Source organism: Budorcas taxicolor, chromosome 25, assembly GCF_023091745.1.
Source record: "Budorcas taxicolor isolate Tak-1 chromosome 25, Takin1.1, whole genome shotgun sequence".
In the NCBI taxonomy this organism is placed as follows: Eukaryota; Metazoa; Chordata; class Mammalia; order Artiodactyla; family Bovidae; genus Budorcas; species Budorcas taxicolor.
Window position 1 is genome coordinate 45,015,241 of NC_068934.1, and position 19,920 is coordinate 45,035,160.

Here is a 19,920-nt window from a genome sequence, read left to right on the forward strand (position 1 = left end):
GCTCCCATAGAACTCTCTCAAGTCCTTCAGTCCAGGCTCCCCCTTGTCCAGCCTCTGCTGTGTCTTCCTCCCGACATCCTTGAATCCCGGGTTTTCAGTCTTTCTAGAACACCAGCTCTCCCTGGCTGATTACAAGCTGCTGTTCTGGGGCCTGGCGGCCCCTGACTGACCCTCGCTGTGCTTCTTTGCCGCCCACAGGCCCTTCTTTGAGGGGATGTCACAGTCCAGCTCCCAGACGGAGATCGGCAGCCTCAACAGCAAGGGCAGCCTCGGCAAAGACACCACCAGCCCTGTGAGCACGGCCAAGGGCGGTGGGGGCGCGGGGCCAGGGAGTGGGTTTAACACGGGGTCTCCTGCACGACGAAGGGTCGGGGGGCGTGCAGAGCGGGGCTGGGGGAGTTGGGATAACACTGGGTCCTCTGCTCCCCGCTTGTTTGGGACCTTCGAGTGGTCTCATCCTTTTTCAACCTCGGTTGTCATCTCAGTCCTGCCGGGCGCTTAGTGCTCTGAGGGCACTGCTGTGGCCGGGAAAATGTCCATTTTGGTCTCTTCCCACCGTGACCTGGAGCCTTCCCTCCAAAGCACGCGGTGCCTTGATACCTCCCCTCAGCACCCCTCACACAGTAGCTGGGAGTGCGGCATCCAACCAAGGGTAGAGACTCTGCTTCCTGGTGGGGAAGGGATGGAGCAAGAAGCCCCCCAGGGTCTGTTCAGGAGAAATTACGTGGGCTTTGATGAGGAAGTGGGCAGCGCCCTCTCAGAATCGGGAATTCAGTGGGCAGGTTTCCATTTGGCCTGGTGAACCAGAGGGAGCCGGCGCCCCCCCGAGCCCAGCCTCACCCCGGACCACACTCTGCCCCTCCCTGGGAAGGCAGAAGAGCAGGAGCCCGTCTTGATGCTGCACCTGCCTCAGGCCCTTGGAAGCTCTCCTTGCCCTCATTTACAGCCGACGGCCCGATTTTAGTAGGGTCTTTGGTTTGCAGCTGAAAGCCAAGTGTCTTCTCTGTAGATCAAAGAAACTGAATCCTTTAAGTCCTCCTGCTCTTGCTGCTTTAACAAAGAAAATACAAAACTCACCCAGCAAATAGGTATGAACCTGTGAGGAAACGTCTTGAAACCGGTGAGGCCCTCCATTCTCCCCCACCCCCGTCCATTCCCGGGCATCTGCAAACCGTCGGCTCAGAGACGGCCTGACTGCCTGCTGCCACCAGGTGGCGCTGTCGTCCGCCTTATCCATCCTCCCGCTGAAGGCGCAGCACGTGTGGTCCAGCCCTGGAACAGCGGCACCACGTGGCCTTAGTGAGCAAATGTGGGATGGACCCTGGCGGGCGCCGCCGAGAATCCCTCCACGGAGAAACCTCAGGCCTGACCCTGGCAGACCCCGCGCTCTCAGCCTTTCCAGCCCAGGTTCCTGTGATCTGGCGCGGAGGAGGCCTCACACGGCTCACACATTCTATTCAGGATGTCCTTGTAGCTGCTCTTTCTGGCGGGGCTACTGAGGGGCCCTGCTGAGTCCTCACTGTCCACGTGGACGGGTCACTGGCTTCGGGGGCCAGAGTCCACTGCAAGTGTAAATAAAAGGGGCGGACTCTTCCGGAGAGAAACCTGGGGCCTGGCCACGGGGAGACTGACTGCAGGCATCCTAGGAATGCAGAACAAGGGCCCTCCTGTGACACAGTGCAAGCAAATTACGAACTGAGATAGCACCCCAGAGCACGAAGCCTGATGCCTAACATATGCAAACACTCAAGAAACGTTAGGGATCATTGTCAGTCAACCAGTAAGGGAAACTGTCTTAATGAAGTTGTCTCTGGGTTGATGCAATTTGTAGACTCTGCTTTTAGTCTCCGTTGCATTACTTACAGAATTTAAAGAGAAAAATCAATTGATGGTCTGGGCCTCAGGCGCTGTATTTGTAAAGTGAAGCTGCTGGGAAAGATTGAAGGCAGGAGGAGAAGGGAAAAACAGGATGAGATGGTTGGATGACATCACCGACTCAGTGGACATGGGTTTGAGCAACTCCGGGAAATGGTGAAGGACAGGGAGGCTTGGCAAACTGCAGTCCATGGGGTCGCAAAGAGCCAGACACGACTGAGCAATTGAACAAAAGGTGTCAGCACAGGAGCCCAGTTAGCTCAGAAATCAGTGGAGTATCAGTCTTGACAGTGTGATGGCCTAAGGACCCCTCTTCAGGCAAAACATTGCTTTGGGGCAGGGTTGGGCTGAGAGCACAAACTCTGGAGTCAGTCTTCTGAGTCTGAATCTTGACTCTTATCACTCCACTGACTGTTCTGGGCAGTTACCAAGGCTTCGTGTCCTCGTCCACAAGTTGCATGTAAAAAGGACATGCCTTGCAAGGCAGTGTGAAGATCCAGTGGGAAGAGGCAGCTAAAACCTCCAGCGTGGTGCTTGATTGGTGCTTGGGTTGGTTTACAGCAGGGGCAGCAGCAGTACGGTAAGCAGCGTTGCCGCTGTTACTCTGGGCCCGGAGAGCCATTCCAGTTCCGGACTCCTGAAATTGATAGACTCCAGTTGTCTTTTTAGTGAGTCCTTCAAATTCTGATTCTTTTGGCCAAATTTCAGACTTTGCTGGTTCTCTGTGATATTTCTATTTTGAAGAGCCCCATATGTCTTGATGTGGGTGTGGAACTTTGGAATCCTTTAGTATGAAAGGCACTTTGGGAACTACAGAGCGAGGCTGTGCTCTTCACACAGCGAGCTTCGAGATGTTCGAGGGGAAACACACGGTGCTGGTGCGCCGTAGGCAGGTGAGCACTTGCCGGCCAGCTTTCGTCCTCTCTCCCTGGTTTCGTGGCCTTGTCATTTGTTTCTTTTTCCTTAACCTTCCCTTTTGTTCCCCAAATTTCAGAGAGTTCAGTTGATCACTAGAACCAGAAGGGATTTCTGCCAACACAAATTATTACAGTTGTGAGTTTTCCCAAGACTTGAGCAGATGATCTGGTCCTTGAAGCTGATAACAGTGGGCCCTGACAGCACTTCAGCTGGGGCGGCCAAGAGATGGAGACGTTCTGCCAGGACCGCCTGCTGCTAAAAGTTGCAAATTGCACGGCACTGTAACTAACGGTGCTGGAGACCAGCAGTTGGTAAAAGTGAGAGCCTAAAGTACCACCCCACTCTGGCCCCCCACACGCACAGGAGTGCGGGCACCACACCTCAGGCTGCCGCAACTGTCTCGGCGCCACACAGCGAGACAACACAGCGGCTGTGCTGCTGGGGCGAGAAAAGCCTAAAGTATTTATAGGAGCAGGAAGAGGGACTTGGAGAGTCAGGAGCTTACTCCTGGCAGGATCGACCGGAACATCCAGAAGAGTCAGTGCATAGCCGGCAGGTACCCCCAACTCTAGTCTGGGTTAGAGCGCTCTGACACTGCTTTGTTGTCAGAGGGCTTGACCGCAGGGCTGCTGCCCGAGAACCTTCGAGCAGGGCGGTGTTACCGCCCTCCTCCATCCTCTCTCGAACGTGTTTAAGTCTCTCGTCATGCTGAGATCCCACACTGAGTGAAGTCATCTCCAGTCTCAAGTCCGACCGAGAGTTCTGTGACTGTAGACCGTTAACATCGGTTATCGCAATAGGCAGTGTGTAAATGAGCTAGCTGTGCAGATAGGAGGCAGCCTGCCGTGCGTGGCTCTGAACCAAACTGTCTCTCACTCCGGGGCCACGGGGTCTGGCTAAAGTGCCTTGGGTTGATTTTACAGATGGCTCAGAACAGTGGTCCTCAACCAAGGGTGGTTTTGCCTCCCAGGGAATATTAGGCAAGGACTGGAGACAAATTTTTTTTTTTTTTTTTTGGTTCTCACAGCAGGGGTGATTAGTGGGTGGAGGCAGGACTGCAGCTCAGATCCTGTGCAGGACGCCCCAGAGTAGCTAAGGGCCCTCCGCAGATGCCAGCGGTCCCAGGTGGAGAAAGCCTGGCTTAGCATGTGACGTGGGGTGACTTGGGTGATCATTGCTCGTTAGTCTGCGAAGTGACCCCCATGAGCTTTTTCAGGCTTTTTCTCTGTACTCTACTCAGAGAAGGGACTTTGGATTATTGGGAGGAAGTGGGCTATCTTCAATCCTTCCTGATTCCCTGGTTGCCCAGAAGAACCAGAGACCCGTTTTCATGTAAGATACACAATTCATAGGGCTATTAGCTCCTTGGAAAAATGTCCCCATTACTCAGAGAAAGGTCATTGGGAGGAAGTGTGGGACATCTTCAATCCTTCCTGATTCCCTGGTTCCCCAGAAGAACCAGAGACCCACTGAGGCCAGTGCCTTCCCCACAGCTGAGACTCACACCCCACAGCTGCTCGGGATTCCGACACTGGTGTCTGCACAGCCAGAAGCAGCATTTGCAAGTGTGAAAAATCTGGTTCTTTATCTGCATTTGCAAAGTACATTTTTAATATTTATGAGACCTGTTAATAAGAGTTGAGGACAAAGGGAGAATTATTTCACACCTAAATGGCTTAGAATATTCTGTTTGAGGGTTTTCTAGATGTTTCCACCAAGCCAAACGCATTTGGCCCCCATGGATGTCGTTAGTCTTGAAATCAAAGACCTGAATGCTGAGCGTCCCCTTTCTTCTCAGCACCACTGACAGCAGAAGTGGCCCCTTGTGCCCCTCCTGGGCAGGGGTGTTCACCAAATCCCAGAGTCAAGACTGGCAGATCCCACAGCCGAGCCGTCTGAAGGCTGGGCCTCTCTTCCCTGAGAGCATCTTTTGAGAATCAGAATTTCTGGGTTCAGCGTCTCACCATGTTACTGATTTAATGATCACAGAATAACTGACCTGAAGCTCGGTTTTTCACAAAAAAATATGCTCCTTGTTAAGGTGAAAGTCCCAAAGATGTTATGAAAGATGTCATGAGGTCTTCAGATTAAGTGAAAGTATTTTAAGCTTCCAAGGGACTTAGGGAGCAAGTTAGAGTGGTGGTTATTTGGATTGGTGATGACTATTATAATTTTTGCAGATGGAATTGGCTGCGCTAGAGAAAGTCAAATCTGCTCGGATTAAAAATCAAGACGACAGCTTGACTGAAGCAGACGCTCTGGTATGTACGGTTCTGTCTCCTGCTTCCAGCTGCTGAAAATAGTTTTGGGTGCCTGTAGAAACAGAGGCAAAAAGACCCTCAGGACCATCGTGAAACTTTCGCCTAAATCTGTGGACTTGGGAAGGTCCTGCATTCTCTTTCTCCCAAAATCTTTACCTGTGGAGTATCAGGTTGGTGCCCAAAATAGCAAACCAGAAATGTCCCCATTCCTGTCTTTCATTAGGTCTGAGCAAATGCTGGTTTGAGTACTTTCTCACTATCTATCACCCTCACGTACTTCTTTTTTTTTTTCAATGTTTATGTATTGATTTATTCACTTTTGGCTGTGCTGGGTCTTCATTTCTGCAGGGACTTTTCTCTGTTACAGCAAGCCAGGGCTACTCTGGTTACCCTGCACAGGCTCCTCCTTGCGGTGGCTTCTCTTTTTGGGGATCACGGCTCTAGGGCTTCAGTAGTTGTGGCGCACAGGCTGAGTCACTCCTCCGTACAGGTGACGTTCTCGAATCAGGGATCAAACCTGTGTCTGCTGCACTGACAGGCAATTCTTTACCACTGAGCCACCAGGGGACGCCCCACCCCCTCATTTACTCCTGGGGGACGATGAGCAGTATCTTTCCCTGAAAAACCATCCCTTTCTCCAGTGTTGTTTTTACAATGGCCGGATAGTCCACAGCACCAGCTCTCCAAGTGGTTACCTACTGGTCATCTCCTCCCACTGAGAGATGTTGGGGCTGCTCAGCGGTGCATGGGGTGGATCGCCTGGGGCACCCAGTGTGGTTTCACGCAGATTGAAATCACACACAGACACACACACAGACACACACACACACACACACAGTGCTGAGCACTGACAGTGCCAAAATGAGAACACCGCGGCGCCCCGTCGGGAGGAAAGCCAGCCAGAGCACACGGTCGGCCTGGGCCCGAGCTCAGCCCACGTGGGGCTGGAGGCCAGCCTCAGCTGGGAGGAGGGAGCAGAGAACTTGACCGGATACCCTCCGGGGGTGTGCTGTACCTCAGCCTCCTGGTAGGAGCTGCCAGCTGAAAGGAGGAATTTTTTCCAGCTTACATCTCCCATAGTAAAGAATACTGTGTTACAGATCTGTTGTCCAGCAGAACCTTAGGCTGGGTTCAAGAGGACTGTGGTTCACCCGAAGTCCAAGTAGCCCAGCCTCCACTGTTCCCCTCTTTGGTCTGTACTCCGTAGCAGGTGTTTCAAAAATGAAATTCCCATCACATCACTTCCTGAGTAAAAGGCTCTCCTTCCCGCCTAGAGAAGCCAGATCATCAGCCCAGGTTTGCGGGCTGATGGTTCATAAATGTAGGGGTCAGGTCGGATAGCAGGCGACAGTGCCCAGCACGGTGGGCACCCTCAGCTGAATTAAACAGTTGTCAGGGGAGGGGGGCGGGAGTTTTAGAGCCATGTGTTTCCTGGAAAAGAGCGCAGGGGGCTGATGGCCCGTGGTGCTGACGGCCCAGACAGGAGCCACCAGGCTCTCATGATCACGGAGAGGGTCACCCTCGCGGCTTCCTTTGCTCTGTGGCAGGAAATCACTGACCAGGACATGTTTGGAGACATGAGCACGAGTCTGGTTGTGCCTGAGAAAGTCAAAACTCCCATGAAGTCCAGCAAAACGGACCTGCAGGGCTCCGCCTCCCCCAGGTACTCAGGGTGGGAAGAAGCTCCTGAGGCATTGGGTGGAAGGAGGGGAGCACGGCGAGAGTGGCTTCGGAAAGGGGGGCCGTTTAACCGCCTCCTTCCACGTCCGTGGCAGCAAAGTGGAAGGAGTGCACACCCCCCGGCAGAAGAGGAGCACCCCCCTGAGGGAGCGGCAGCTCTCCAAGCCGCTGAGCGAGAGGACCAACAGCTCCGACAGCGAGCGGTCCCCAGACCTGGGCCATAGCACGCAGGTACCCACCGCCAGGCACCCTGGATCCCCAGCTCTGGTCCGTCATCTCCTTGGGAGGTCGGGTGGAGAGGAAGGGGGTGTATTTGATTGTTCTGAATAAAGAGAGGCCTAAAGGGAGAAGTCCAGCATGTTTGTTATCTGCTCCTGCTGAGGAATTGCAGGACGGAATAGGGGACATCAGCTCTCCCGGAAGGTCTGCCCTGTACTCTGATGCCCTTAGCATTGCTGTGGGCTAGTTACAATGATCTGAAGCCGACATGACAACATTAAACTTTTGAGTGCCAGACCTCAGAGTGGCTGGAGTAGGCACCCAGAAGGAACTGGCCCTTGGGGTCGTATGCTCTCTGAAGGCCAGTCTCCCAGGGAAGGAGTCTCCCTGATGGGCCTCGCCCAGCTCCTGTGCTCCTGGAGTTAGTGGTGGGCCCCCTTGTTCTCCTGATAAATGCCTTTGGGAGGGGGGTTTGTGTCCGTGTGGCTTTCAGAGCTAACGCTCTGCAGCTGAAAATGAGCCCAGGACAAGAATAGCCTGGTGCCTGGGGCGAGGTATTGTCCTTCTTGTTAATCACTGTTCCTGAAATACCTTTGTTCCCTGAGTCGGAGGGCTCCCCACATGGCGCACTCTCATTATTTCTCCCCGCTGCCCTTCTTTCCATCCTGTGAGCACCTGCTCTCCGCTCCTTCCTCCCCTCCCACTGCCCCTGCTTCATTCCCCTTTGGGGCCCTTCCTGCCTCGGCAGGACAGCCACCATGTTCCTGGGGCACCAGCCTGGGCCCTGAGGCCTGGCTTCAAGTGTTCTCATCCCGCTCCAGTCTGCTGTGCTCTGGCCGGGTCTGGCCAGGGACACCGGGTCTCCTACATAGGTTCCTGGTAGCTCTTCTCTATACCCTGGACCACAAGTCACCCCACCCCACCCCCAAGCTCCCTGGGGATCAACAGACACATCTATCCCTGCAGATTCCCAGAAAGGTGGTCTATGACCAGCTGAACCAGATCCTGGTGTCGGATGCGGCCCTCCCGGAAAACGTCATCCTCGTCAACACTGCTGACTGGCAGGGCCAGGTACATCACCCAGGATCAGGGGGCCAGGAAGGAGGGATGCTGGGGAACAAGAGACTCCCCGGGTATGGATCCGAAAGCCAGAGCACGGGGAAATCCGAAATGACCCCCTTCTTTTCCGGCTCCTCCTACCCTGACCTAAGCCCACAGTCTGGCTCTGGTCCCAGTCCCATCATTTTCCAGCCTGAGGGGCCTTAAGTCACCAATTTTCTGTACCTTAGTTTCCTTATCTCTAAAAGAGCAGAGACGCCAGCGGTGCCCTGGTTTTCAGGAGGGGCGGAGCAACAGCAGCCCAGCCCTGCCCAGTCCCGCCATCCACCCAGCGTGTGGGCCACAGAGGCCGTGTAGAATCCTGCATGTCCTGGGCCTTCCCACGTTTCCTCCTGATCCCGTCTCCCTGGGGGCTGGCCCCACCTTCTCCCGACTGGCAGTCCGAGCCTGACCTCGGCCGGCTGTGGTCTGAAGGACGGACAGTGGGCCCAGCCTGGGCCTTGCCGCCCTCGTGGCCTGTGGAAGGCGGTGTCCCTGCTGCACGGCCTCACCTGTGTGGTCCCCCCGCCCCCACCCCCCGCAGTACGTGGCGGAGCTGCTGCAGGACCAGCGGAAGCCCGTCGTGTGCACGTGCTCCACGGTGGAGGTCCAGGCCGTGCTGTCCGCCCTGCTCACCCGCATCCAGCGCTAGTAAGGCCGGCTCCTCTTCTGCCCTTTGGGGTCCCCTCCCGCCTCATCCTCCCACCCTCATTTCCAAGCTCTGAGAGGGCCCCCTGGCTCATCAGACCCGGAACTCACAGTTGGTCGGGCGGCGTCAGGCCCGGGTGCTCTGTTATCCCTGCTGGCCCCGGAGGGTCGGGATGAAAACATCACCTTCCTGCCTGCCGGCATCCCGCCTGGTCTCCTGCCACACCTTGACCTGTCTCATCCTCTTCCTAAACCCACGACGGAGAAGGCCGGGCGGTGACGGGGTTCTACAAGACTTTCTCCTCCTGCCCCCTGCCTACCCAGAGTTGGGGCCCTCCCTCTCAGGACCTGCCGTGGGAAGAGCCTCAGACGTCTTGGGCTCATGCCCGCCTGTGACCAGAGAGCGCTGCTGACTCATCTTCCCATTAGCCTCAACCGGTTCTGCCTGCCTCCTAGACAGTCCCCTGTCCTCTCTGACCCTGAATCTCTCTCCTTTTGCAGAAGCACTGTGGTGTGTTGCCTCTCTCTGTGTGATTTTGTTCACTGGTTTGTTTTTCCTCTGGGGGCTGTTGAGGTCAAGTGAAGTCAGAGCTGGGGGGAGGCTTCCTCTGAGCAGGATATGACCCCCTGACGTGGCCCTGTCCCCCCCCACCCCTCGCTCCCAGCTGCAACTGTAACTCCTCCATGCCGAGGCCGGTGAAGGTGGCGGCGGTAGGCGGCCAGAGCTACCTGAGCTCCATCCTCCGCTTCTTCGTCAAGTCGCTGGCCAGCAAGACCTCCGACTGGCTGGGCTACATGCGCTTTCTCATCATTCCCCTCGGTGAGGGTGTGGCGGAGCCCACCCCTGAAGTGGCGGGCGGCGTTGGGTCCTGGGAAGGGCCAGTCGGGGAGACTGAAGGCTGGGCTTCATTCACCTGCTCCTCACCAGCTCGCCTTCTCTGGTCTCCGTCTCCCAGGTTCTCACCCGGTGGCCAAATACCTGGGCTCCGTCGACAGCAGGTATAGCAGCACCTTCCTTGATCCTGGCTGGAGAGATCTGTTCAGCCGCTCGGAGCCCCCGGTGTCAGGTACTGGCCCCTCGTGGGGGACGAGACACAGGGAGCTGGGCTCAGCTGCATGCAGGGCCGGGGGGTGTGCTGCTTCTCCTCCCCGCGGCCTTTTCATTTTTCCAGCATTTTATTAAAAGGAGGCCCTGTAAGTGCAGCCCTTCCACGCTGGATGTGTTTGGTCTCTGCACATTTAGAAATAAGGAGGCTGAGGGGGTGGTGTCAGGAAGTATCTGGTTGTGGAGATCAAATGTGGAAGCAGAGAGCAGCTGCCAAGCGTCTATTGATAAACAAATAACACGCCACCAACCATGTCTTTTCCTGAAATACAGAGCAGAGGCAGCAGGGACGGGAGCGAGCTTGGGCCCAGCGAGGCCGAGAGGTGGTCAGTGCTCCCACGGGCCGGGCAGGAAGTGATGGGGGCGGGGACGGCAGGTGGTTCCAGGGCTGATCAGAGCAAAGATGGAAGCAGGAGCCTGGAAAGGAGCAGGCTAGGGGGAAGGGAGCATGGATCAGACAGGAGGATGGCTCTTGGCTGCACGATTCCTTAGATTCAGGGGACTTCCCTGGTGGTCCCGTGGTTAATATTTCACTCTCCAGTGCAGGGGGTGTGGGTTCAATCCCTGGTTGAGGAGCTAAGATCCTGCATGCGTCGAGGGGATCTAAAACTAAAACATAGAACAGAAGCAGTATGGTAACAAATTCAGTAAAGACTTTATGGTTCACATCAAAGAAAATATCTTTAAAAAACTCCTGGGATTCCCCTGGTGGTCCAGAGGTTAAGAATCCGCCTTCCAATTCAGGAGACATGGGTTCGAACCCTGGTCGGGGAACTGAGGTTCCCTGTTCCACAGGTCAACTAAACCCGTATGCCACGGCTAAGCCCCAACACACCCAAATAAATAAATGAACGTTGTTTTAAGAATTCCTTAGGTTCAAACCAGTGGGTCTTTAGAGCCCTTTGTCTGCCTCAGCTCCTGGGGTCTTCTGGTGGGACTCAGCAGGGGGGCTCTCTAAGAGGGTTCTTGGGTTCGCCTGCTGAAATAAGTCAGCCCATGTCTTGGCTTCTCCACAGAGCAACTGGACGTGGTGGGGCGTGTGATGCAGTATGTCAATGGGGCGGCCGTGACGCACCAGCTGCCCGTGGCGGAGGCCATGCTCACCTGCAGGCACAAGTTGTGAGTGGACCCGGGGTGGACTCTTGGAAACAGCTTGGGTGGGCTAGATAAATCTTCAGTTCTTTTGCTTTTTCACACCCTCCTCCTCCCCACCACATTTCCCTCATAGGAACCCAAGAGAGTATGAGAGGCCATGCCTTCCCTTCTCTGCCTGGGCCTCCCCCGACCCCGGCCTCCCCCCACCCCCTGTGGGTGCCCCCTCAGTACAGACATGGGGGCAGGGGGTAGAGCATGCACAATCGGGGCTTTCGCCTCCTTTTGGAGGCTCCTTGTGCCATCCTGAGGGCAGAGGGAAGATGGCAAGTGATGTCTGGGCTCCCTTAAAGCCTCAGTAAAGTGTGGAAGCTTCGGTCCCCAGCTCTCCACGCAGTCTCTCCCGCCAGCTGTAAAGCTCTCCTTTCTCTTCTCACAGCCCTGATGAAGACTCGTATCAGAAGTTCATCCCCTTCATTGGCGTGAGTACGAACCCCCCTCTCCTCTGTACCCCACCCACCCACCTGGCCTCCCTGGCCTCCACGTGCACGCGCGCGCACACACATACACACACAAGGGGCTTTCCTGATGGCTCAGATGGTAAAGAATCTGCCTGCAATGCAGGAGACCTGAGTTCAATCCCTGGGTCGGGAAGATGCTCTAGAGAAGAGAATGGCAGCCCACTCTAGTATTCTTGCCTGGAGAATCCCATGGACGGAGGATCCTGGCAGGCTATAGTCCACCGCACACAGTCCAACATGACTGACTTTGACTTCGTACGCAAGAGACTCATCTAGATAGCAGGTCTTATCCAGGGGCGATTTTGTTCCCAGGAGACATCTGGCAGTGTCTGATCTGGGGACACATTTGGCTGTCAGAGCTGGGAGTGGGGCTGGGCACGGCTGGGAGTGGAGGTGGCACTGGCATCCGTGGGTGGGGACGCTAACCACCCTGCAGGGCCCAGGACAGGCCCCCGACAGAGAGCCCCGAGGGTCAGCAATCCGGGGAGAGGAAGCCGTGGGCTGGGACAGGCCCCGAGCTGCTCCTTTCGGAGTCCTTTCCCCTTTAGGGGGCTGGCCCTGTGTCACCACAGGTACCATGTGTTATTACTGTGGTTCTGGGGTCCCAGGGGGTGATATCCAGGGCACTGGTTCTCCAGCCTCAAGGAGAAGAAAACAAAGCTGTTCCGAGGAGGGGAGTCCAAGACATGAGTAGCTCTGTCTTCAGAGTCGGGGACACCGAGAGGAAGGGGCTCTCTCCCCTCCTGTTTGGTCAGGGGACAATCTTTGCATGGGTGGATTCTGAAGACGAAGGAAAGACCTCTTGGGTGTCCTTGGTGTCGGGTGATCCCGGCCCAGGTTGCATTTGGCAGCTGCTGGGCCCCGGGGCCGAGACTGACTGAGAGAGGGAGCCTAGAGGGGACAGCTGACGCCCCTCCCCCACTGGGGCCGAAGCACGACACAGAAGTTCTCTCTCTGGCAGAGAACTCAGATCTCCCTTTCTGAGGCGGCCGAGTTTCTCTTCCGCATCAGCTGGTATCTTTTCCTGCAGCCTCGCCGAGGGAGGGGGAGGGTTCCTCCCCACCTCTAGGGAGGAAGAGGCTCGTTCAGGTGAGGGGTCAGCGGCCCCCATCCCTGCTCTCCGCTCATCCCAGATCCTGTGAGCCTCAAGTGATCCTGGGAAATGCCTGAGCCTGGGTGGGTGGATCCTTGTCAAGGCTCCCATTTGCCTGGTCCAGTCAGTCCCCATCAGCCACTGGGGCTGGTCCCACGGCCACATCAGAGGGCCCAGGCCGTGATGTGCAGCCTGGGCTGGCAGTCTGACCCACATCTGTGTGGAGCTGTGGGGTCACTGCCATTCTGGCCTTGCAGCAAAACAGAAAGAAAAAAATAAAAATTGAAACAAGCAAACAAAGGAGCTGGCAGCCTCGTGCAGCAACCAGAGGAACAAGGAGAGAGGACTCGTGTCCAGGAGGTTTGGAGTACCAGTGTGCCACTTTCCAGGAATTAAAATCAGGATGTGTAGAGTCAGGAGCAGATTCCACGGAGTGGCAGCACTGTGCTCTTATCACCTTCAAGGGAACCACCATGTGTGTGTGACCCCCGCTCCCTGCCATCCCTGGGGCCCGGCTTCCATGAGCCCCCAGCCCTGCTGACCTCAGGCCCCTGCCCTGACGTCCAGGTCTGTCTCTAGCTGTACCCTTTGCTGGCCGCTGGAGGGCCCCCTCTGCCTTTCCCAGAATTTTCTCTGGGGAACTGACATCAGTATCACTGCCTAGGGCTGGGCTTGGGGTCCGGGGTCCCTGGGATCACCCCTGCTAGTTGGCGTTCCTCCAGATTCCTGTTCCAGTGTGTTCGCACCCCCACCAGTACCCCACTCCCATCTGCCGAGGTTTTCTCCCGGTGCTCCCTTCTCTCTGACCTGAGACGACGGCCTCCTGCCCAAGTGATCTCAGAAGAAATGAGATCAGGATACAAAAGGGGTTCCTGCCCCACCGGGTGGCCTTGCCCACGTCCCCAGAGAAGAGCTACAGGTCTCCTGTGCCTCGACTCACTGTTTGCAGTTGGGTTTGCTCACCTCTCCTGACGATCCCAGCTGCTCAGAATTGGCAGAGAGTTTCGAAGCCTGCGATCAAACAGTGCGGTTGTGGCCACCAGGTCCAGCTGACCTGAAGGTGTCTGGCTTGGGTGGGCGAACCTAACGCAGGGTGTCTTCTCCCTCACAGGTGGTGAAGGTGGGTCTGGTCGAAGACTCTCCTTCCACAACAGGTGAGCCTGGGGCCCCTTGGCCTCTACCAGGCGAGGATGGTGCATCCTGCCCGCCTGCTCCCTAGTCAGGAAGCCAAAGGGTGAAGACGAGGGGGTCCCAGGCCAAGGCAGGGCTCAAGCCCCAGGGCAGTGGCGGAGCAGGCTGCAGCCAACACCGGTCAGGGCGGCTTCCTCTGGCCGACCATGTGTGTCCCCCTGCAGGCGATGGTGACGATGCACCCGTGGTCAACCTGACTGTGCCCTCCACGTCGCCGCCCTCCAGCTCAGGCCTGAGCCGAGACGCCACAGCCACCCCTCCTTCCTCCCCGTCCATGAGCAGCGCCCTGGCCGTCATGGGGTAAGGCTGTGGTCCGTTCTCATCTGTCCCTCCACGCGCCTCCATCGCATCAGGGTAGCGCCTGACTCATTCCCTGCTGCCCCAGCGTGTAGGACAGTGACCGAGGCCCCAGAAGGTCAGCGGGGGGAGTCAGGTCACTGGCCAAGCCGGTCATCACACAGCTTGCTCCCGTCTGTCCTGTCTGCCTCCCGGGTGTAAGGGCGGATGAAACCCGAGGCACTGAGGCCCTTCTAGCCTGTCAGCTGCTGCACGTACTGGGGGTAGGACTGCCTGGTCCGGGAGAGGGAGTGTGGGCCTGGGCGTCAGACACTTGGACTTGCATGATGTCCACACAGTTGCGTCTACCGTGTGTGTGTTTGTGTTAAAGAACAAACCACTCAGTGACACTTGTCAAAGCGAGAGCAACTCTCTCGAAGGTGGGAACAGCTGCCCTGGGTGGGGGCACCCCCGCGGCGGACTTTGCAGCAGGAGCCGGGACCCTGGGTGGAGCGGGAGCAGGACGGGGGTAGAGGCAGTAAAAGTACTAAGAGGAACTTTGGGGTCCGGGGGTTCCAGTTCCGGCTAAACCGCCCTGCCAGAAGTCTCACGAAGACACTCCTGAGGGGGTGGAGGGTGAGGAGCCCTGATCAGAGCCACAGGGTGGTCAGAAATGTGGGTGGGGGGGTTCTTGTGAGGACTGGATTTTCTGAGGCCCAGAAAGAGGTTCAGGAGCCTGACTAGTTTGAGCAAAGAATCGCAGTCACTTGGGCAAGCTACTCGGCTCCACCCCATGAAAGTAAAGGTGACGTAGCCACGGGGTTTTGCTGTGAGGTGGAAATAAGAGCCTCACTGTCAGCGCCTGGCCCAAGGAGGCACGGCCTCCTTCCGGGCACCCAGTGTGTCTGTCACCCAAGGGCCCCCGCGGCCAGTGACGCAGGCAGGTCAGACCCTGGGCTCCTGGGCCCCAGCAAGGCCAAAGCCACGGAGAGAGTGCTGTGACCGAGTAGGGAGCGGTGGCTAGGAAGTGGGGAGGGAATCCCTTTAGGATCTGAAATGTCCAGAGTTTGATGGGGTGGTCAAGGAAGCCTCTGGGGGAGCTAACTGGGGCAGGGGAGAGGGTGGGATGCGGGGTCAGGGCAGCCCCAGGCGGGGGAGGGGGCAGCAGAGAAGAGCCAGAGGCGCTCCTGTCTCTTCCTCTGCTCCCTCCTGGCCTCCTGGTCTCCTCCTGGTCTCCTGGGGACGCTTTGTGAGCAGCAGAGAGGGTAGGCACTGGCCGGTGGCTTTGCCAGAACCCCCGGCAACAGTGCCATGGTCCCCGAAGAGTCCTAAGCGTCTCGGGGTGGAGCCCGGACCCCAGCCCTCACCCTCACTCGCCCTGTCTCCCCTCTTCGCTCCCAGTCGGGGGTCTGCCACTGACTTGCGAAAATGCAGGAAGAGGAGGGAATCCCACCAGCAGGTCACGCAGTGACCTCACGGTCCAGGCTCCCTGGGGCCTGGGGACCCGCCTTATCCCGACCTCCATTCCCATCCGGTTTAAGCTTGTTTTTTAATGGAACCGCTGAATCCAGGCAGAAAGAAACATCAGATGATTTGTGTAGCCTGTACCTATTGTGTCTGACGCCTCCTTTCAAGAAAACATCAGCTCTTTTTCTCCTTGGAGCTAAAATTATTCCTGAGCTAGAAGTGCCATAAACGAGAGAGAAAGCCACAGGTCGGCTGCTCGCCCCTGGCGGCTCTGCAGCCGCCTGGTGCCCGCCTCTGCCCCACTTAGTCTCTCCCACCCTCGGCGGGGGGTTCTGCCTGCTGGGGGTCGTGTGTGTGCACATGTTTGCACACGTGCTCACGCACACGTGTCCTTATGTGTGTGTGTGTGTGCGTGCACACATTTTTCTTCCCGCATAGAGCTTCCTTGTTCTCTGCTTCCCTCCTGCCTGGGCGATTCTTCCTAGGCTCCCCTGTGGGCACTTGGGGCCTCGCCCTCTCCTGGCCATGTCCTCAGGTCAGCCTGACTCCCCACTCCCCCACCAGCCTGTTCTGTGAGGCTGGAGGGACCCCGGAGCCACTTGGCTGGCGCCTCCCCCAGGCCCACCCTCCCCGTCCGCCCTTGGCGGACACTGAGCCCCCTCCCCGTTACCACCCCTCTCCAGGAGCCCCAGCAGCCCGTACGGGGACGTGATTGGCCTCCAGGTGGACTACTGGCTGGGCCACCCTGGGGAGCGGAGGAGGGAAGGCGACAAGAGGGACGCCAGCTCCAAGAACACCCTCAAGAGCGTCTTCCGCTCAGTGCAGGTCTCCCGCCTGCCCCACGGCGGGGAGGCCCAGCTCTCCGGCACCATGGCCATGACCGTGGTCACCAAAGAGAAGAACAAGAAAGGCAAGTGACCCGTGAGGCCAGGGGCGACCAGGGCCTCCAGGCCTGCCCGTCCCTCTCTCGGGGTCAGGACAGGGTCCACTTCTGGGAGAGAGACTCCGGATGAGCATGGAGGCAGCAAGCACCTGTGTCATGGGGTCCCGCCCCCCCCAGGGGACAAAGCCATTCCTTCTGTCACAAAGGAAACCGGGGTCCCCAGGGAGTCGCTGGTCCCTGCCTGCTGAGCCTCGGCACCTTTGGGGCGAGGCAGTTTGCGCTGCCCTGAACAAGGGAGGCTTCCTGGCCAGTGCCCTCAGGGGTGGGTGGTGTGGCCTGAGGTTGTCCCTGTACCATGGCCCCCAACCCCCAGCCCTGGAGGCTACCCGAGCCTTCCTGAACAAAAGGTGTGGTTTTTAAGAATTCAGGGGACAAGAGCCCTTGGGTGGGGGGAGGGGGACAGCTTCAGCACCAGCGGGGGCAGGGATCCTGCACTCTGAGGAGGTGAAGCGGGAGCCCCCACACCCGGGAGGGGGGCGGGCAGTGCTCGCCGACGTCAGTTCCCATGGTGAACCCCCACAGCTGGCTCTGCACCCGCTGGAGCAGGTGGGTTGACTCTGGGGTGCTCGCTGCCTCCCAGATGTCAGGAAAGGGCTTCCTTCTCTGCTGGGCCCCGCCTTCCTCCTCTGGGTGCATCCAAAGCAGCTGGGCCTTTGTATTCATGCCTCTGCCCCCAAAGGTGCCCCGGGAGGGCGAGCAGGCCCTGTGCCAGGCCCGCAGCTAGAACCTCCCGTGGCACCCAGAGACCCACCGAGGGTGGCCCAGGGCTGAGATTCTATGTAGCCTCACCGCCAGCCACACAGACACAGCCCCACGCAGGCACCTGAGTGAGTGGACAGAGGTGCCCGACAGGGCAGCTGGCCCCCTACCCACAGGCTTTCAGAACGTTCGAGCCGGAAGGGACTCCGAGCGCATCTGGCCCCAGGTTCTGGTTACTCAGTGAAGATACCAAGGCCCAGGGAGAAGGGCAGGAGCTTGGAGATCCTGAGACATAGCCCTGGAGACAGACAGGCGGGGCTGGGGGGAGTGGGGAGTCTGCTTTCTTCGAATCACCGCCCTTCCCAGGGAAAGGGGGCAGTGGGTGGGGGAGAGTACAGCCGCCTTTCCAGGGGCGGTGACAACGTGGTTCCCGCTTGCTTTCCAGTTCCCACCATCTTCCTGAGCAAGAAGCCTCGAGAAAAGGAGGTGGATTCTAAAAGCCAGGTCATCGAGGGCATCAGCCGCCTCATCTGCTCTGCTAAGCAGCAGCAGACCATGCTGAGAGGTGTGGGCGTGGGGGTTGGAGGAGGGGGTGGCAGGAAGGCCGCAGCCCTCCCCGGCAGCCCTGGTCATCCCCACGCCTTCCCTGTCACCCCCAGTGTCCATCGACGGGGTCGAGTGGAGCGACATCAAGTTCTTCCAGCTGGCAGCCCAGTGGCCCACCCACGTCAAGCACTTTCCAGTGGGACTGTTCAGTGGCAGCAAGGCCACCTGAGGGCACCGTCTCCCAGCCACGCCCCCTCCTGGCACTGCCACCAGCCTCACCGCCTGCGGGCAGGGGGAGGCCAGCAGGCCCCGGGCCCAGTGTCCCCCTTCCTGGCCCCAGGGCCTGCATCTCCCTGGCCCGGTCTTGCAGGACACTGCCACCCACCGGGGCCACCATTCCCCGCCACTGCTCCAGCCCAGTCCTGGGCAGCCCCTCCTCCCTCCCTCCTTTCCCTCCCTCTTGGCTCCTGGCCCGAGGCATGTTGACTTTGCCTTTCGGCACCCACCCCGGTCCCTGGAATCGAGTCCTCTGGGCCTCCAGGCCTCCCCTCACCTCACCTGACTTCAGCCTCTTTCTCCATGTGGCACCAGTTCTCTTCCTGGAATTAGGAAACCTGGGGTCCTGGCCCACGGCCGGCATTCCAGCCTCCTCCTGCCACCCCCAGGATATCATCTTCTAAAGCTCAGCTGCCAGACACCACACCGCCGGCCTCCCCCTGGGGACACCCAGCGCCAAGGCCACTTCCCACTGCTGTGGGAGTGACAAGGCCACCCCAAGACAGAGTTGCTGCTGTGATGTGTGGGTCTCTGGGGTGCAGGAGCCTTCGTGGTCTCACCCATGCATGGTTCCCCCACGCCGGGTCCCCTGGAGGTGTCACATGTGTCCCTGAGCAGTTCTTTGGTTCTCTGCACCACCAGTCTCTCAGTGGTTTAGTGTGACTCGCCTGGGGGCTGGTCCCCGTCCTTGGCTCTCCCCCTGTTGAGGACTTTCCTCCCCAGCCCTGCCTCCGGACCTGGAGAGGTGGGAGGCAGACCCTGCCAACACGTCTGCGGCCCAGTCCCTTCCACTCCCTGCACCCTGTGTCCGCCGGTCTTCTTTCCCTGTGCTGTCCTCCCCTCTTCATCTGGGCCCCTGGCCTGGGCAGGCCCCTTCCTCCCAGCCAGGCCTCCCCCTCTGCGGCCTCGGGCGCCTGCGCCCCTCCTCAGCCCCCACCATCGGCCTTGGCCTTCCTGGAGACCTGAGGCACACGGGCCGGAGCTCCGGCCGCAGCCTGCCAGTGGCTCGCCTCCAGAGCTTCGTGGCCCTCTCACCCCTTCTAGAAGTTTTTGCACAGAACTTCATTTTGGAAAGTGTTTTTCTCATTCTCCATACCTCCCCCAGACTCCTCCAGCCCTTCCCCCAGCGCAGCCCTGCCATCCAGAGCGTCTCCAGGGCTGTGCTGCTCACTGGCTGGAGAGAGGGGCAGGGTGGGAGGGACTGAGAGGATGTTGGGTTTTTCATTCAATAAACTGGTGATTTCTTACCAACGAGCAATCCTTGGGCCTCCGCGCCTCATTGTGACACGGAATCCGTCCAGCCTCGCTCGTCACCGCCGCACAGTGTGGCCACTAACTACACTCACAATCAGCTGGGAGGGGGACTTCCCTGGTGGTCCACTGGCTGAGACTGCGCACTCCCAATGCAGGGGGCCTGGGTTCGATCCTGACTAGGCTCCACAGGCCACAACTAAGACCTGGTACAGCCGAATAAATATTAAAAGTCGCCTGGGAGGGAATTGCCTGAGAGCCCATGGTTCCGAATTTGTGCTTCCAGTGCAGGGAACTAAGATCTCACATGGCACGTGCTGTGGCCAAAAGAAAAAACAACAAAATCAACTGGGAACTGGTTGGAAAGAAGCCTATTCCCATTTACTTGATTCTAGAAACAGTGTGAAGGTGTGTTGCCCCACGAGGCAAACTGAGGTCAGGAATAGAAGTCACGCCGTTCCCACGCCAAAACCCCATTTTTCTCAGGGACCCCCATCCCCAAATCCCACCTCCCAAGGCAGTGACATGTCATCTGCACTCTTCCAACATGAGATGAGAACTCGGCTTCTCTCCCCCGCTGGGCCGTATTTTCTGGAAGTTGGTGAAGCCTCAGGCCTGGGGGGAGGGGGTGAGCTCAGGTCCACCATCAGTTCGCTTTCCTGCCTGCCCTTAACCCTGGAGGTGACAGATTCCCGCTCCTGGGACACCCGGCTCTTCACCCGCTCCTGGGACACCCGGCTCTTCACCCGCTCCTGGGACAC

The 19,920-nt window shown here is 58.1% G+C and overlaps 1 protein-coding gene across 1 annotated transcript in view; it reads left to right on the forward strand.

The window, feature by feature from the left end:
- Nucleotides 1–19,143, forward strand: part of PACS1 (phosphofurin acidic cluster sorting protein 1) — a 144,060-nt gene extending 124,917 nt beyond the window's left edge. Inside the window, exons 10-24 of the mRNA XM_052661759.1 lie at nucleotides 199–292; nucleotides 4,974–5,054; nucleotides 6,602–6,717; nucleotides 6,830–6,965; nucleotides 7,920–8,024; nucleotides 8,596–8,702; nucleotides 9,365–9,519; nucleotides 9,656–9,766; nucleotides 10,821–10,923; nucleotides 11,336–11,378; nucleotides 13,622–13,664; nucleotides 13,866–14,001; nucleotides 16,128–16,354; nucleotides 17,532–17,651; nucleotides 17,746–19,143. Of these exons, the coding sequence (XP_052517719.1) occupies nucleotides 199–292; nucleotides 4,974–5,054; nucleotides 6,602–6,717; nucleotides 6,830–6,965; nucleotides 7,920–8,024; nucleotides 8,596–8,702; nucleotides 9,365–9,519; nucleotides 9,656–9,766; nucleotides 10,821–10,923; nucleotides 11,336–11,378; nucleotides 13,622–13,664; nucleotides 13,866–14,001; nucleotides 16,128–16,354; nucleotides 17,532–17,651; nucleotides 17,746–17,861 (1,693 nt within the window). The 3' untranslated portion in view covers nucleotides 17,862–19,143. The remainder of the gene's footprint in view (nucleotides 1–198; nucleotides 293–4,973; nucleotides 5,055–6,601; nucleotides 6,718–6,829; nucleotides 6,966–7,919; nucleotides 8,025–8,595; nucleotides 8,703–9,364; nucleotides 9,520–9,655; nucleotides 9,767–10,820; nucleotides 10,924–11,335; nucleotides 11,379–13,621; nucleotides 13,665–13,865; nucleotides 14,002–16,127; nucleotides 16,355–17,531; nucleotides 17,652–17,745) is intronic.
- The last annotated feature ends 777 nt before the right edge of the window (nucleotides 19,144–19,920 follow it).